The sequence below is a fragment of the Vigna umbellata genome, chromosome 5, assembly GCF_029865625.1.
Source record: "Vigna umbellata cultivar VRB3 chromosome 5, Vumbellata_1.0, whole genome shotgun sequence".
Classification (NCBI taxonomy): Eukaryota; Viridiplantae; Streptophyta; class Magnoliopsida; order Fabales; family Fabaceae; genus Vigna; species Vigna umbellata.
In genome coordinates this window covers 64670791-64690211 of record NC_142169.1, presented here as the reverse complement: position 1 = coordinate 64690211, position 19421 = coordinate 64670791, and the positions used below count along the sequence as shown (strand labels likewise).

Below are 19421 nucleotides of genomic sequence, written 5' to 3'. Positions count from 1 at the left end.
CAATTTTGTTTTTATGGGTTTTGTTTTTTAGTTTTGGGATTAGACGTGTGTATGTGTGTGATGCAGTAATGATGTTGTTTTCTGAGACTTTTATAAAGTCATTTATTGATGATTAAACAAATCTTCTAAAGATTTTACGACATGAAATTTTCTTAGTTGTAACCATAAAAACTCACGTTTTTATTTTAAAAGGTGGATATATTAGAAATTTGTAATATTTTTCAAAATAACGAGAAATTTGTTTTATTTTAATGATTCTTATTATCTTAAAAAATAATAAGAAACTAAATAACTGTTGAACTATTTAATTTTATCTATTTTTAACAAATTGAATTTTGATCTTAATAATACAATATTTTTCTTAATATTACAATAAACAAAAGAAGAAGAAAAAGTGAGGGATGTTTTTCTTCACTTGAAAACTATTAAAGGGGAAAAACCTAAGAGGTTCAATCAACTATAGTGTACCAGTAGGGACTGGACGCCTGATAGGCTGAGCGTCTACATTAGACCAAACGCGCTATTCTGGTTCGTCATCGAAGGATCGATGCAACAAACCGGACGCCCAGACGACCAAGATCACGCGATTTTACCTCATCATCCGGCTACACTACAAAGGCCGGCGGGACATGCCGTTTTGTTACACATGACGCCCATAGGGCCGGCCACGATTTTACCTCATTAGCCGGATACACTACGAAGGCCGGTCGGACACGCCGTTTGTTACACATGAAGCCCATAGGGACCGGCCGACTCAAAAGCCGAACTTAGGAGAGCGGCCGACCATACTGCTAATTAGTCAGGTTTATGGTAAGTTGAGGTTAAAAGCTATTGGGCTGAATTTGGGCCGTGATTAACTTTTCACTAATCCCAAGCCCATAGCGAAAACTATAAATACAGATTCAGGGTGAGTGGTAGATAGGTTGCATTTACTGCACATTTATTACTGTTCGATAGAAAAATGTCATTGCTCTCAACTGACTTTGGCATCGGAGAATCTTTCGCAGGTCTCTCACCCGCAAACTGAAGAGGAAATTGAAGAGCGAGTACGGAGGACCGGACATACGAAGTACGAGTGGAGGAGGACGTGGAGATATTGGACGACAAAGCCCTATACATCCGAAACATATAGTAAAGGGCGACACTACACAGGAAGTTTTGTTTTACATTAAAAAATAGTCTTGTTGATCTTATATTTAAGCTTTTATTAAACGTATATTTGTATTATTTATACATACGTTTGTTTTCATTCTTTCGGGAAACAATCTAATCCATAGAAACTCATGTTTTGTCAAAGCAAACTACTTGGGTAATGTACTTAAACTCTAAAAAATAATATAAATAAAATCTGTTTTCATTGTATTAAACAAGTATTAAATTAGAGCGATGTTGTGTGTTGTTTTCATAAAATATTAAATTATAAATAAATAAAATAATAATATTATATATTTACTTTCAAACTCAAATATAATAAAACAAATATGTACGATAGTCCAAAATATAATTAATAATAACTAATTTCACGTTATTTAATGAGGTCTATCTTGTGTTTAATTGAGTTTTTATGTTCTTTTTTAGTAAATTTCAGTAAAACATTGTTAGAAAAACATTATTAGTTAGTGAGATTAATAAAATTAAGATGATAATCATCTTTCTTTATCTGCATATTTATTCAATTTGTTAAAAGAGAAAATTTAATTTAGTTCAATCTCATAAAATCAGTTTATAAAATAAAGTTTAAATATATTTATCTATTATAAAATTGTTTTATATATTTAGTCTTAATAGGATTTTCAATACACTTGTCTCAGGTCGAAGTATATATATATATATCAAACATGTAATTAAACGTTGATGGTGCTCCAAATCGATAGCAAATGATATAATAATCCTTAAAAAAAACTAAGATAAGTTCAAAATTATATTTATGATACTATATTAAACTAAGAATCTTAATGCCTAAGTAAATTTCATAATATCAAGGTTTAAGTAGACTAAAACCTCATAATTAATTGAACTTGCTTTCTTTTTCACTGAATAGCATCGCGCCGAGACCTAATGAACCCGTGCATGAGCAAACTGATTTAAAGTATCAGAAGAGAGTTTTTCTAAACAAATGAAGATTAATAATAAAAATTGAAAAATGACTATAAAAAATCTGGACATATATTAATAAAAAGAAGTTTAAAAAGTGTTCGCATCAGTGAAACGATAAACAGGGCATAAGATACTAAATATCAACGCCGAGGTTTTTGTTCCAATGACTCAAAGTAAGTATTTGAAGTAAGAGGCAATTGCAGGAGAAGCTGAAAGTTGAAGACATATATATTGAATTATACACGTGCCTAAATCCATTACATAAGAATGATGGAGTAAGGGCAATATAGTTATCTTAAACACTTTGGTTCAAAGGAATGAGTTGATTACAGTATGTTCTCCTTTCGCTGATAGAAACAGTCCATCACAGAGGATAGGCCTGCAGTGCAGAGGCATTCATGTATCTGTGTTCCCTTTACTATTTACTTTTCTACTTTTGCTTTTGCTTTTCGGAGCATCATCTCTTGCTCAGATGGGAAACTGATTCAGCACCACCACACCTTGCATTCTTGCCTTACTCCCAAAGCATTCTTCACATACACTACACTACATTTCCCACATCAAACCACGTCTCCAAAAGTAACAACTTCAACGTATGCCCGCATAAAACAAAACCAAAATGGTCAACAAATTCACTGTTCTTTCGTCTGCAAATTTCATTGTTAAAAGCTGATGATCATTCTGAGAAGGTTGCGACTATGCTGCCCTTTAATTTTAAGGGGTTTAGATGCCCTGCCAGATGTAACGAATAAACACATGCCACATGGTTACAGGGCCCACACACAATGGTTTCACTTTTTGACCGGATGAAGGGTAAATCGGTAAATGCGTTAGCCAAATGTTTTTTTGTTCAAATTTGTCTGTCTCTACCAACTTTTAGGGTTTAACTGGGTTTATTTCCTTCGTGTATTTTTTTCGCAGTCTTCAGGCAACGCCTGATCACAATCGTATTTCCAAGAAATCTCCGTCCTTCTTCGTCGAGTTTGCGATTAGACGAATGATGGTGATGATGGCGCTGCTAGAGTGGCTGTGTCAGACACAAGTCGAGTAAAAAGTCCAAAGAGCCATCCACGAACGAAGTCTCACCGATGAGTCCTGCACTGAGCCAAGCCCAGAAACTGTGTAAAAAGAATTGAGTCTTGATTAGTTGCTTTATAGTTCTTTCAACTTTTGAAATGGGCGGTTTGTAGCGTGATTGCAAGAGGTCCGAATATCCATTAAGGTTCGTTTAAGTTGTAAATGGTTATAAATTTGTGCAATTTGTGCAATGTGGTTGTCGTGTGATTATTTTGGATGATAACTCATTGTTCGTGTGGCACGTAGAGAGGTTTCCGAATGAGAGGGTTGAGCAGTGGAGGGATACGATGAAGTAAGTGAGTGAACTACCTGGTTTTCGTTTTGGATGAGAAAAGGTGCATGCAACATGGTGCTCCGTTAATTGCTGTTAGCTGATTACGTAGTATTGCTATATATCTGTGTATAAGAGCACCATTTTATCAGTTTCTGCTTTTTTCATAATATATGCATGGTTTTACAGAATCGCTGTCATGTGGTGTGTGGTTTGTTTATCTTGTTTCAGAAATCTTATATATTTTATGTCTTATATATTTTAATGAATAAGTTTTATATCTTTTATATAATTTTTATTATTATTAAAGATAAGGGTTAGTTACGATGAAAAAATGATAGCTTTTCTAAAATGAAAACATGTTCCGTGTCTTTGAGCTTTCTTGTGTCTTTGAGCTTTGTTTTGACACCAGCGTGTGATGGCTTTGAACAATGTGATTCCCTCATTTGTTTTTAAATATTTCTTACTTAGTGACGGTGACAAGGGTGATGAGCTCATTCGGATTTTGGTGCAAAATCTTATGAAGCAGCTGAGGAACACACCACTGAATGGGGCTCCATTCACAGTAGGACTCAATGATAGAGTTGAAGTGTTGAAAAAACTGTTAGACTTAAAATCCAACTATGTAAGGGCTTTGGGGTTGTATGGAATTGGTAGAATTGGTAAGACAACATTTGTCGGAATAGTCTTTAATTTATAGATGTCAATTTTACATTTAGTGGTTGGACTCTTTAATTTTGTTAGGGTTTGAGATTGTTGGGAGGAAACTTTAAAGGCTTGAAAGTGTTTAAGATTTGGAAGAGATCGGAAGATTTTGAAAAAAAGGAAAGACTTAATTGTATTGAGTAGTTATAAAATTTTTGGTTTGCTTTCAAATCATATAACCATCACCTATTTAGATTAGTGGTACCTATTAACCAATGATTAAGATGTTTTCACCACAACACTTATCTAACAGCTATAATTTATTCTTTAGAACTTTCTAAAACATTTTTATAATTCTAAACTTATCTAGATACATCCTATATAGATAAACATCTCTAGATATTTTTGTAAATCAATTCTAGAATCATTTTATAATTCTATTTGAAAATTTTCTAATATTGGACTTTTATCTTTTAAGCCCAACATACAAAATCAGTCTTTATTTGAATAGAGATAACTAGTCGAAATTTGCTTTGATCATAATTTCAGTGATTATAATCTGCTTTCCAATTCTTTATGCACATTTCAATACTATGTTCTCTCTCACCTTGACAAAAAAAATGCATTTGAGGTGGTTAAATGATTGGATGAAACAAAAAAACATTAAACAATTAGAAATATTTGAAAAATAAGGAAGGACTCGAGAAAAAAGAAAGCAAGAAAAGAAACTTAAAAGATAAGATAAAAAAAAAACATAATACGTTTATAAAATATAGAACCTTTTAGAAAATTAAAGGAAATTGTTTTAAAAGTATTTAGAAATGTCTAGAAATTTCTAGAGCTTTATAAAATACTCTAAAATAATATAAGAAGGAAAGATGCATCTCATCAACGAAAAAAAAATTAAGCAAGATGATTTATTTTTTTTGTTTAACTTTTTTTTAGATATTTTTTGAATTATTTTTCCACTTTATTCTTAAAGGGTTTTTCTTTCATACAGAACTTGAATTTGAATGAAAATAAGATTACACTTAATTTAACTGAAGATAAGAGTTTTGAATAAATCATCATTACACATATTCTTGTGACCTCTTGTCTTTTATTGATTTACACTTTGTTCCTCGACCTTAAGCTCCTAAAATCTTCGGAGTTGAATTTTGCTTCCATGAACTCCTCACCAAAAAGCACAAACTTGAGTAGCCTAATTTTGTTTTTATTGAGATTCCATGATCAAGGTGTATAAATAAAGTAAAATATCCAATCTCGAATTGTGGATAATGAACACAAGAAATAACATCTAAATAGCGGTAACACTATTAAGTTAAATGAGATAATAATAAAAGAAGTAATTATAAATACAGAGAGCGTGTGAGTTAAAATGAGTATCCCTCATGTAGAAATGTTCACATAGAGAAATTCTAGTGATCATATCTTTAATAAAAAAATAGTCTAATACTTAAGTTCTTCATTTAAATAGTTATTAATTTTTTTTAATAATAATTAACTTCCAAAATATGTAAATTATACTTTGAATATTACATGTTAAATAGAGTTCAGCAGATCTCCGATTTGAAATTTCGTAATTGGATACAAATTATTGTTTTCTATTAAGAAATTAGGCTCACATTATTGAAATCTCATTTAGGTAATTAATTTTTCTTATAATAAAGGTCAGGATTAACTTCATTGATGAGTCTTACCATCCCATTGAATCACTTTTGTTCCTCCTATGTCCCCTTATCATAATCAATCCAAGGAGCTTACAGGCCCCAAATCTTAATAAAAACAAACTTCAACAATGGAAATATTTTCTTACTCTAAAACTCAATTCACCGGCATATGCGCAAGCCTAATTTCATGATCACAAGTATAATATTCTTTCTTCCACGACATTTTTCTTCTTCTATTTTTTTTTTTTTTCATTTGTCATAATATGTATATTGATAAATAGGGTTGTCAACTTAATTCATGATCCTAAAATCATTGCTAGTAAACTTTTAAAAAAGTCTTCTTCTAGAAGATTCTCTTTAGTGAAAAAGAAAGCCTTCAATCCTCAAAATTCTCACTTAAATGGGTTAATGGATTTGATCTGATTGTAAAACCTTAATTAATTTTTAAAAATAATATATTAATTAAAAACAATATCCTTTGTGTACATATAAAACTATATATTTTATTAGATAGCTAATAAATTTTAATTTTATTATATTTAAATCAATATTTTTATGTTATATTTATTCTTATTTATTAAATGAAATATATAATATATAATTTAATATAGTTATTGATTATAATCTATTGTTTAAAAAAACATTTATAACATTTAATAAAATTTCAAATATTATAAAAAAATCATAAAGTCTAACAAAAAATATGAAAATTTTAAATTATATCTAATAAAATTCATACTAAAGTTTTTTATAATTATTGAATATCTATTTAGATATATATTTATTATATATATTATTAAAAAAATAATTAATATAATTAAAGTATAAATTTAAGTTATATATTAGAAAAACATATAATAAAAAATTAATAAATTTAATATTCATAATTTATTAATTTAAACTTTCAAATTGAAACACCTTATTTAGTTTTGATATAAAATTTAGACCAGATTTTTTTACAACAAAATTAAATAACTATTTTAAAATATATTTAATCAATTAAGAATTTAAAAGTCCTATATTATTATATAATCTTCTTATATGTAAGCAAACAAGTTATTTTATTAAAATCTTTTAGAAAAGTTGTTAGTCTAATTAAAATGTATATATATAATTATTTAACAAAATAAAAATATTTAAATTAATGATAAATTAAAAGTTAATTGCATTTTAAAATGAATATTTAAAAAAAAAAAAAACTCATAGTCTGATCTTAACTCATAAGTTTTTTGTGAACATTTTGATTTTATGAGTTTTTTCAATAGGAAGCTTCTTTGCACTGTGGGTATTTTTTTACCCTTTTTTACCCTAGGTGAGGACCAAAACATAAGAGGGAACCAAATTTACAGGTCCAGATAGATATGGTTCTACAAGGCAATGCATGGAACCCTATACCTCTAATGGCAAATCTCCAAATTCAAAAAATAAGGAAAAGGCAAGTGCAGAACTATAGACGATCTTCATAATATTATTTTCTCTTATACCTTCAATGAGTGAAGTATGAACATCTAACCTACAGAAGACTGTCTACATAAGATATTTCATTATGTTGATTTATTAATATTTAAGGTTAAATAATTGCACATTTACTTGCTATAAGGCAATTACTTGCCACATCCAAATTTCAACTATTTCCTGCCTCCTATCTTATTATGTATTGTGCCACGTCTTACTTCACTCTGGCTGGATCAGGATTAACTGATTTCTTTATACAGTCTACTATTCCTTCACAATCTACTTCCAGAGCACAGGCTGAAACATCATCAACATCCTCTGCATATGAATGAGGTGACCGGAGGTTACCATGGATTTGACAAGCCTTCATTGTCTTACAATGTTCAGCTTCGTCATCTCTGATATTTAAAAATACGTCGTACAGATTGTCTGAATGACAAAAATAAACTATTAATCATCAATGTGATAATTTTTTACAGCAAATTCCAAAGTCCACTGCAAAGAAGCATTTTTTTGTTCTTAAGAAAATAATTATACTAGAATAAAGGGATTGCACAAAACCACAACAATGAAATTTCAGTACAAATATTTCCACTTCAGGACAGGAGCAATTAACAGCACAAATAATATTCAGTGTTCAAAAAGTGATTAATGATCAGCCCATTTAAAAAACTTGAGCCATTGATTATTCTGAAGGACCTGTGCTAGAAAAATCCCCTCCCCAGACACAACAGTTCAGATTAGAATATTAGTAAAAAAAAGTAATGTTGGACCAGGTTCCAAAGTGTTGATATAAAGCATACCTATCTTAGGTCTTCTAGAATTTGGAACTCTGGAAGTCTGAAATTCATCTGAGGAAAATTATGTGAAGTGAGAATTCCAGGTTTTTCCTCCAGAAGAAACCCCAGTTCATAAAAGAGAAAAAAATTTATAAAAGCTTACCAAATAAATACAAGTCATCTCCTGTATAATATTTCACAGCAACCTCAGGAGGCGGCATTTTTTTCAATTCCTCTGCAAAAATTTTACCAAACCATGTTAGAGTTATTTAAGCTCCTGGCACAAATAGACACAATAAAATGGGTATGGGAAGGAAAGAGGAACAATCTAATAAGGAACTTTCATCATCAAATAAAATCACTAATATTATGATTGAATAAAAAATTCAGTATCTGTTTTCTTTTCTGTTGGCTTATACAACAAATAAGGTGATTTCACGCCCAATTTAATCCAAGGCGGAAAATGAAAAATGTAAGCATTCACATAAAGCTAGAATAACCACTGCCTGTCAATATTAATCTATGCTACGGGCTAACTGCTTTTCTGGTCTATAAGAAAAGCATAAAACCAACTATAAACAAAGAATAAAAACATAAATGAAAAAAAAAAGACAAAAGAAATATCCATAATACCTCCTTGGACCTTGATAAATTTGTCGTAAGTTTCAAATGCATGACTCTCTACACATTCAGAAAAGTGATCTGCGGCAGAATGAACCATTCACAGAATCAATAATTCAAGAACCAAGATTCCAAGTAACTAACAGTAGAATATAATTCAATCAAACATGGTGACTAAATATTGATAATTTAGAAAAGGCAACCAAGGAGTTGCTCCATTCTTGTTTGTTTGTGCTGAACCGTTACTTTGATTGTTTTAACCTCCTCATTACAGTTTAATATCTTCTGTTTATCTCTTTTTTTATCAGTTATTAGGGAAAACGAGGCACTCCATGACTCTATATTCTTTAAAAACTAAATCAATGAAAAAAAAAAACAAAGTGACAATGAAGGTTAAAGAATAAATTATTGGTTTGTGGTATGCTATTGGAAGATTGGAGTGATTTTGAAGAGCGTGGGAGGAAAATAATCATTCACAATGATAGTTACAAGGGTAAAATAGGACATACAAAATTTGTACCCTAAAACATCATATCCCTTTTTATATGGGTATAGATGCCTGAGAAAAAAAAGGCCATATGGGAGTTGAGGAAACTTTTTGCAGATACTCTTCCTTTGCTACTATTACTGGTACAACCAAGTAAACAACCAGTGACAATAGTAAAGGAAGAGTAGCTGCAAAAGTTTCCTCAATGTGCAGGCAACTTCTATATTTTCAATCAAACAATTGGGAACTTTTCACTTGATGTCTTAAAAACTCCTCACATGATCACTTAAAGATAATATAAACAACAAAATAAAAGATGTAACACTAGCAGCAACTGCAGTTAAACAAAATTCAAGCATTTAATACTTACATGCCATTCTTGGGCTTATTGCATACATTAAAACTGTCATAATATAGTAAAATATTGCTATATGCTGAGCAAGGAACCGATCAAACCACCAAGAATTCCCTCCTAGTTCCTGCAGTCAGACGACCAAGCTTATCATCTCATGCAATAAAGTACATAAGAAATAGAGTCACAACTAATGCATGTGAAACTACAAAACTTGCAAAGGCCTCTCCCCCTAGAAATATACTTTTACCCTCTATTTTCATTTTAAGGGCCCATTCGTCATACCAAAAATATAATATTTTTCAATTTTAGTGCAGATAAACATTGTATGTTGGTTGGTGCAGGAAAAACAAAGCTTTTTTCTGAAGACATTACACTTTGTTGATACTGTCATTGCACGACAGTTCAATAAAACAGAAAATTACAACCATTACAGGAGTAAAAATTGACTTCTCCTAAACTTAACAGCCAACAAAAAATAGTTAGAAATGCAACATTCTATGGATGCACACCAATGTTAAAAATAACTTTCTGATATTCGTTTTTAATTTTTGTTTGACTTTCTAGTATTTGTGTGGAATTTTTTTGCAGAAAACATGTTCTGTTATTTGGTACCTCAAAACAACTTTCAGAAAGCAGTTTCCAATGTTTGCTGTAGTGATAAAAATGAGCATAGCTTCCTGACCAATTGTTACAATCCATTGAAGATGGGCTTGAACAAAGTATAAATAGCTTTGATCTGAACAAAGGATAAATACTGAATTCTTTAACTATCATATTTTATCCCTAAAAACAAAAGGAATAAAACATGCCAGCTGAATACATTTTCCCCTACCAAGTTATCATTGACAAAAGTAAGCATGGGTAAGGAGCACATTTACGGGACCCCAATCATTATCTTCAAACTGGCACATAGTAATGTACGACTAATTTTCCCTTCCCTTAATGTAAGTGATCTCCTCAATTTTCTTACTTTCAATAGGTCTTCTGCTCCAACGGTTAAGTTTATTCATAAATTCATAATACATTCAACTACTGGTCCTCTAAAAACAAAACAACTGTTGGATGGAAAACTAACAAAATTTGCAGGCTGGAATGAAATATTTTCGCAGAGATCTTACTTCCATGATGAGCAAATGATGCATTTCATTCCAGCTCTCAGCAAAATGTACTTTCAGATAATCTGCCCGCCTCCACCATCCAAAACTCTCGTACATATGGAGAACTGACATAAAGGCTGCCATAGATAACAATACACAAAACTTCATACCGAAAAGTCACAATGAAAATTCCCAGGGACTCTATACATTTACAAATAAATTAAGTTCAAAATTGACTGTGATGCTCAACGAGCTTGGTAATTTTTACTACAGTATAGCTAAAATATTGTAAGTTCCAAACATGGTCGTGAACTTAAGATTAAAATCAAAACCTAACATACAGTTTCAATTTAAAAAAAAAAAGGATATTCAAGTGTAGCAGTAAGGATTCCAAGTACTTACCAAAGTAAGGAACCCTGGCAATAGTCTCCAGCACATAAAACCTGGCGTAGTTTCTATCATGGTACAGAGTATCAAGTATCTTTATGACAGAATCCTGAAATTATCAGCCAAGCTGAAAATAAGTAAATAACGACTAATACTCACACCCTTCTTCGTAACAATAACAACCCCCAAAAGCAGAACTGACGAGTCAAAAAATTTCGACTGTGTAAGGTTATCTGTTTTCCGCCCAACATCAAGGTTGTCCAATTTTGATCACATCAACTTCATTTGTGTGCGGTTTCCTTCAATACCAAGGAAACCGACAAAACTGCGACCGTTTCTTAAAACCTTGCGTAAGACGCTTGCTAAATACTCTTACTCTTACGAACTCGATTAAAATGTTTTGGTAAGAAGTTGAACGATAAATAAGAATACGTAACAATACAACAGTAACTGATTCTGACAGCGAATTTTAGTTGAGAGTTGAAAGATGATAATGAAATTACCGTGAGAAAGATATTGACCGATTGTTCGACCTTGATAATCCCTTTCTCAAACGCAGAGGTGCTAATTGAGTCCACCGAAGATTTTCCATTAGTGGTGTGAAGTGGAGATGATTTGGAGGGGAAGGAGTCCTGCACGATCACTTTTTCCTCGTTATCCTGAAGGAGAGAAGCGCGAGCCCTAGAGAATATGGAATCAGAGAATGAAACTGAAAAAAAGGAACAAAAGAAGGAAGGTTAGGGTTACGAACTTGAGAAGTGATGAAGCGGTATGAGTTCGAGGATGAGAAAATGGTTTGGGGAGACAGGAGGAAGCAAAGAGTGAAGAAGAGAGAATCGCCGCCATGGTTGAGAGGGATAGAGAGGTGTGTGTGTGTGTGGAGAGAGAGAGAGAGAGAGAGAGAGAGAGAGAGAGAGAGAGAGAGGGAGAGAGAGAAATTAACGGCCTTGAATAGAAGAAAGGAGAACGACAGGGTGAGAGGTCCACGGAGGCATTAGATTTATCAAATGCCCCATTTACGGCAATTCCGGCGACTTCCCGTGCCCCTGTATTGGATATTCTTTCTGCTCAGTTTTCCTTATTTTGTTTTTTTCTTTCAACTATACAAAATTCGGTATTTCGTTGTCTTTTCACGGAAAATTTTAGTTTAATCGACCTTTGGGTTCATAGAATATATGTCACAAAAATTAAAAACTAGTTATATGTGAGGTAATAACTTCTAGCCTTTTCTTCTTTCTATATCTTAATATGTAGAACAGGTTTGGAGAGTAAAGTATATATAATCCAATATTTTAGATACCGCACGGATCATAAAAAATAATTTTATGAAGTTTGATAGGTGAATTATACAAAAGAAAATGTTTAATTTTATTATTTTAGGTTTATATAATGTATAACCGTACAATCATATCTACATGCTGAATCAATCATCATTTGATTGATCAAATAATTAAGTTATCATAATATTAATACTAAAATTAATTAATTTAAAACAAAACACAATTATTAATAATTGAATCGTGATTAAATTGTTGTTAATATATAATTAGATTGTTCTTAATTCAATACTTACCCAAAAATTACATATAAATTTGAAATAGAAAAATAAATGATTATATTTACTACATATTAATTACTGTATACATGTTCATTGATCAGTAATACCTTTCACAAATACTAATGAATAAAAAACTTAAACTTGCATATTAAAACATAAGAATAAAACACAACCTCTATGCTAATTACAAAATTAAGATTTAACTTTTTTTCTTAAAATATTTAAAAAATAAAAGTTGATTAAGAATAATATAAATAACTCAAGATTTTATAAAATATGTAACACTTTTGTTATGCATTTATTACTGTATCCTATCGATAGTCATTTCTATTTTACTGTAAAATAGAGAGGTTCGGAAGTGTCATCTATTTTCTAATTAGCATATAACATATGTTATAACGTATATCGCACAACCAAAACACCAATTAACAAAAAAATTGTGATTGAAATTAAAAAGAATGCCAAAAATGTATTCTATTTTTCTATTAACTAGGTTAGTTCACAAATTTCGAATTTTTTAAGTTGTGAAATTACATATTTACAGTTAAAAAAAATTTTCCCAATAATTTATCATGGGAAATCTATGTAATATATATATATAATAATTTTGGTTAGTATATTTTACAAAAATCTATATTTTTTAATTATTTATAATTTTAAGTTTTAAAAAATATGTTTGATAACAAGTCACTTAGGCATTGTTCACTTGAATGAATTTGAGATGATTTGAAGGTACATTTTTTGTTGTTTATTTGAGTGAATTTGGAGGTAACTGAGAGTGAATTTGGAAATAAAGTTTCTGAGAATTAGTGTAGAATTTGTGATCCATTATAAAAATTTACTTCTAAATCCACCTTCACTTACTTCCAAATCCACTCAAATAAACAAAAAAAAATTTACATTCAAATCATCTCAAATTCATTCAATCACTCTCTTTCAAATCTAGTCAAGTGAACAAAATGTTAATATTCCGTTCGATTTCTATCCCTAGTCTTTATCATATGTCTAAAGCAACAAAAAATTAAAAATAGTTAAACTAAAAAATAATAAAGTAAACTATATTTAAAATTCAGAGATAAAAAATATGTAAAAATTCAGAAGTTAAACTATAGATAATTAAACATTAAATAACAAAATTGTAAAAGAAAAATAGAAAGCTAAATGAGTGGTTTTTATAAAATATATGACGAAAGGTACATTTAAGCCTAGCGAATATAATTAAATAAAGATGAGAATAAGCGAGAAACAAAAGGACGGAAAAATTGGCATTGGACATTTAGAAAGGGTTTCGTAAGGAAGTTAAAGTGTTGGCAAAAATAGGAGGCAGGTAATGGTAGGTATATACAAGTTGTGAAAAGGATTTATTATTTGCAAGTTTGTATACGTGTGTGGTGGTATAATGCAGGAACGCCCAACAAACATTTGTGAGCTGTTCATTGCTCTCATCAAGATCAAATCCTAACACACCAGTCTTTACGTGCCACTTTTCACGCGGTTGGCTCCTGCATGTCTTCTAACTAAGTTCCTTGCACCAAACAACAATTGCTCTCTTTCTATTAACCCAATCATTTTTGGAAGTCTATTCAGGTTTAAAATAACTATAAACAAATAAGTATAAATAAAGCTTTTTCTGATTTAACATTACCTAGGATTATATGTAATTGATGTCAATTATAATTGTTTAAACTGGTATTGATTTAGGTTATATAAGTGGTTAGAACTTTTTGTTTGACCTTTTTTATCAATTGGCAAAAAATTATAGTTAATGCTATTTTGAATGGCTTTTTTCCGTTAATCTTAAAAAAAAAAACCTAATCAATATAAATATATATTTATTAGATTATGGTTTATGTCCTTATTTTGTCTGTCATAAATATTTATTAAATTATGGTTTATGTCCTTATTACAATATGTATATCATAAATATTTATTAAAATATGGTTTATGTCCTTATTATAATATCTCTGTCATAAATATTTATTAAATTATAGTTTATGTCCTTGTTACAATGTCTATCATACATATTTATTACATTATGGTTTATGTTCTTATTACAAAATGTCTATCATAAATATTTATATTTAAAATCTCAAATCACTGATTTTTTTTATCAAAAAAATCTTTCTCTCTTGTATAATAAATACACAAAATTGAACAATAAATAAATTATAGATTTTAAAAAATTTACTTTTGTTCAACCATCAATTTTACTCTATTCTTAGAGGTACATTATCTAAGCATCATTTTAGTAGCAAAATTAACTCTTTTCTAGCGTGTAACTTGCTTAATCTTCGTCTTTTGTCTTATTTTCTAAATAAATGTGTTTTTGGTTACATTGGTATAAATTCATCACTAATCCCCTTATTTTGTAGCTAAAACTATGCTTCGGAGAATCTCCAACAATGTAGAGAACTAAACCAGCCACAAAAGCAAGCAAATCTGCAGAAAAACCAGACCAAGAAGTAGTGTTGTTGAGCCTAGCTGGGGCGCCCCTGGCTCAAGGGCGGTGGAGCGCCACTGAATCATGATTGTCGCGCGCTGGGCGCCCCTGGCTCAAGGGCGCTAGAGCGCCACTGCATCATGATTGTCGTGCGCTGGGGCGTCCTCCACACAGGGGCGCTGGAGCGCCAATTTTTGCTGACATGGCAGATTTGTCTATTTAACTTAGAAACGCGAAGGGCTTTGGTCTTTGGTTTTTCGGAGGCGCAATTTCACTGCTGGAGCTCATGGAGGGCGTGAGGAGCTTATGGGAACATCTCCTTCTCTTCCTTTGGGTCTCCTTCTTCTTCCATCCATGTTTGTAAGCTCTAAGGTTCTCCATGGAAGTGGAGAACCAGATTCATCTTGTTAGGGTTAGATGTAGCCTATGAATTCTTGTGTAATGGATGATTGATTCGTATTTATATATGCCTTTTCTATCAATTGTTAGTATTCTTGTTTCCAATCTTAAAGATTGCATGTAATAGGAATGTTCATGACTTGATTTTGGGGTTTCATGGATTATGGGGATGTAAGATGGAACCTTGAACTGAAACAAGAGTCCTTGTGGTTATTGATTCTAGGCATGGAAGATAATTCACATGTTGTCTTAAGATCCTAGCTCTTTAATGCGGGTTTGCTTGTTAGATTTTCCAAGGGATTGGGGTTTAATAGGGAAAACCTAGGCTCTTTCACCTAAGGGATTAGGGCTAGAGTGTTTTTGTGGATTGAATTTAGTAAATTGATGGAGAGGAAATGAAATTGGGTAAGCACAAGAGTGAAATAGGTGAAAACTAACCTTAACAATGTCATTTCATACCATTTCTAGTCTTGTCCATATCTAAGTGTCTTTAATGACCAAAGTACAATGATTGTATACTTGTGAATTTATCTTGTTGCACATATTTATAAATGAATGTTGTTCTATTGAGTCTAGATGAGTTGTTAATCGCACAATTCTCTAGTATTACGAGTCTCTTGGGAAAATGATACCTGGTCTTACCATGGTTTATTACTTGAAACGATTCGGTGCACTTGCCGAAATCACCCAACAAGTTTTTGGCGCCGTTGTCGGGGACTCGATGTTTAAAACTAGACTTTTGTGTAATCTTTAACCGATTTAGATTTTATTCTTTTGTGTATAATTTTTTGTTTTATTGTAATTATTATCTTTATATTTTTGGGCTAACTTGTGGCTCGAGTTTGGTTGTTCTCTAGTATATGCAGGGAAACATTCGTACAAGGAGGACCCTGAGATCGAGAAAACAGCTCGCGGAAACAATAGTGCACAAGGAGACGACGAACCATAAGTCAAGAAGCTGCCCCTGAATCTTCACGTTTTTTCAACAATCAAACACTGAGATGCTTAATACTTCTCTATTGAACGAAATGGATGGCACAAGACCACCTCCGAGGAGAACCATAGGGGACTCTATTGCTTACACTAGCCCAAGGAATTTCTCAAGCATTGTGAGGCCCACTATGAGTGACAAGCTGGCAGAAATGAAGCCTGCTCTACTCCAGCTGATCAGTTCAAATCAATTCTCTGGCATGGACAATGAAGACCATCATGCTCATTTGGTCACTTTCTATGAATTGTGTGGCTCAGTGGGTGTAATGGGGGAGGATGAAGAAGCGTTGTACATGAGACTTTTCCCATTTTCTCTGAATGGTAAAGCAAAGGCTTGGCTTGAGTCACAGCCTAATCAAAGTTTGACTAGTTGGGAGGATGTGGAACACAAATTTCTTGCTCGTTTCTTTCCACCATCAAAGAGCACAGAGATAAAGGCTGCAATTGGTACTTTTGTCCAAGGAGTAAATGAACCACTATGTGAAGCTTGGGAAAGATTCAAAGCTTTACTGAGAAAGTGTCCCAGCCATGGATTCAGTCTAGAAATGCAAGTGCAGACCTTCTGCAATGGTTTGCAACCTCATACTAAGATGACACTAGATGCATCTTTTGGTGGTTCAGTTCTATTCAAAACTGCTGATGAAGCCATTATTATTATTGAAAATACGGCCTCCCCTGACATGCAGAGTCAACATGGGAGAACACAAGTACAAAGGAGAAGAGTTTATGAACTTGGCACTCAGGATGAACTACTTGCACAAAACAAACTTCTTGCCCAACAAATGGAGCTCCTAACTCAACATATGGCCAAGCTACCTCGGCAGTTGCAAGCAATGCAAGCTTAAGCTCAGTCGCATCACCAAGTTATGAGATGTAATTTATGTGGAGATAATCATCCTAATGACCATTGTCAAGTTCCTAGTAGTTCCCAATCTGAAGAAATCAATTATATGGGAAACCAAGGAAGACAAAACTTCTTCAACAACCCTTTCCCTAATCCCTCCAATCAAGGATGGAGACAAGCTCAAGATGCTTCTAGTAGTATAAATCTGTACCAACCTGCTCAACATTATCCATCTCGAAATTATCGGACTACAAAATTAGAAGAAACATTGCAGATGCTTATGCAACAATCCATCCAAAACCAGAAAAGTACTAATGCATCCATAAAGAATCTGGAAGTGCAAGTTGGTCAATTGGCTAAGCAATTGACGACCCAACAAGGTGGACAATTCTCTACAAATACTCAAGTTAACCCTAGAGAAGAATGTAATGTTATATTCACTAGAAGTGGGAAAAAAGTTGGAAGGAAAGAAAAAGAAAAAGAAAAGTCAAAAGAAGAAGAAAAGAAAAAGAATGAAAAAGAGGATCAAAGAGGAAAAGAAGTAGAAGAAGAGACTGTTGGAGGAGAAGAAGAAAATAAAGGCAAAGAAAAATAGAAAAGCAAAAAGAGAAAGAGTTTGTGAAACACCTTCCTTATCCCAACATTCCTTTTAATAAAGAGAATGAGAAACAATTGGCTCGATTCAAGCAAATTTTCAACCAGCTTGAGATTACCATGCCTCTGATTGAAGCACTGCAACAAATTCCCGCTTATGCAAAATATGTTAAGCAATTCATCAGCAACAAAAAGAAGTATTTAAATGAGGAAACAATTGAAAATTGCAGTGCCATCATGCATCAATCTCAAAATTAGGCTAAATCGCTAATCATCATAACTCACCTCACATGTCATTCCCAACCAAATCAACCCATTTTTACAAAATAATAACAAAATAGTTAGCTTGTGGACTTAAAGCTTTTAAATCAATTAAATTCTACGTACTTTAACTCACATTTGATACTTTAATTGTAGAGAGAAAAATCAAATCAATGATCTCAACACATCTAGTGATCACATACAAATAGAAATTTATCTTCAACTTGAAAGAGACACATGCAATCATGTTTTTCATGCAAGCAAAATTTTAAAATTGGATAAAAGCTTAACTACTGTGTTAGAGATTCTAATCGAAACAAAATTGTTATGCTCTGCACCAAGACTCCTATGATAATCTTTGATTTTCAAAGAAATTAGCAATGAAGTAAAAAAATTATAGAGAAGATAAAAAAAAAGAAAAAAAAAAGTTTATAAAATGTTAATCTTTTATAAAATGAATTTGACTAATTAATTTATTTTATCTATAAGCTCAACCTTTTAATAATAAAGTAATTAATTCCACTTATAAACATCATTTTTACTCTTAACTAATTTTTAAGCTCTTAAAATATCATGACTAACAAGATGTTGGAAAATAAGTATTACTTGATATATAATAATTTTAGTTATATCACTACAAAAATAAACATGATCAACTTTGCTCCAAATAAAAGCTTTGCATTTATAGAAAAACAATGTTGAGGCTTGACACCAAAACTTTGATCAAACTAATATTATTTCAGTATTAGTGAAATCAACTATATGTCGTGGCCAAAATAAAGTTGAGAATAGAATCAGAAATGAAAATCCATTAATTCGAGACAAAATAATTTTAAATATTTTATCTAGAATTTGAAATTCAAAATTATTTAATTTTAATTAATTAAATTACTCTTATAAAACTATAGAATTTTAGTTTTTTAAATTTCCTACTCAAACAATTTCTTTTGTGGTAAAGCATTTTAAATTCTTTGCAAAAACTTAATTACTAGTTAACATTCTGTCACACTATTAACTTATAAGTAGACGAGTTGTTGTTTGATTGAGTTCGGCAAAATTGGTTTTGATAGAATTGACCGAAGATGTGTCTGCATTTTTCATCATATTAAATATTTTAATGAAAAGAAAGTATTTTTTTAATTGAAAAGTGCACTAAAAGAAATAAAAATATTGCCAATTTGATTTTCTGAAGCAAACGCGCGGAAACTGTTTTGACATGTCCCACATTGCTCGCGAGTTGGCGAACCCATAAATGAGTCAATTTGGGTTGAATAATGTAAGACCCTGGAAAATAACGTACATTGGAGTACACGTGGCAACTGGAGAACTAGACACTTCAACAGCGTACGTGGCGGCAGCAGGGAGGAGCATTCCAACAGCTTGCGCCAGGTGTC

The 19421-nt window shown here is 31.7% G+C and overlaps 2 protein-coding genes across 3 annotated transcripts; one reads left to right on the top strand and one right to left on the bottom strand.

The window, feature by feature from the left end:
* Positions 1–7219: 7219 nt before the first annotated feature.
* On the bottom strand, positions 7220–12050 carry IM (Alternative oxidase family protein). 2 transcript variants are annotated; one of them, XM_088091919.1, is made up of 9 exons: positions 11885–12050; positions 11445–11650; positions 10957–11050; positions 10576–10691; positions 9473–9581; positions 8628–8696; positions 8158–8229; positions 8019–8066; positions 7220–7644 (listed from the first exon to the last, which is right to left on the bottom strand). In XM_088091919.1, exons 1-9 carry the CDS (start codon positions 11955–11957, stop codon positions 7430–7432), a joined length of 1002 nt encoding a protein of 333 aa, XP_087948045.1. In that variant the 5' UTR covers positions 11958–12050; the 3' UTR covers positions 7220–7429. The 2 variants fall into 2 exon arrangements, with proteins under 2 accessions (XP_087948045.1, XP_047163290.1); XM_047307334.2 differs by having other exon boundaries at positions 11445–11622; positions 11693–12024.
* A 4316-nt stretch (positions 12051–16366) lies between these two features.
* Positions 16367–17173, top strand: LOC148198810 (uncharacterized). Its single transcript, XM_088115921.1, has one exon. The coding sequence runs from the start codon at positions 16367–16369 to the stop codon at positions 17171–17173; it is 807 nt and encodes a 268-aa protein (XP_087972047.1).
* The last annotated feature ends 2248 nt before the right edge of the window (positions 17174–19421 follow it).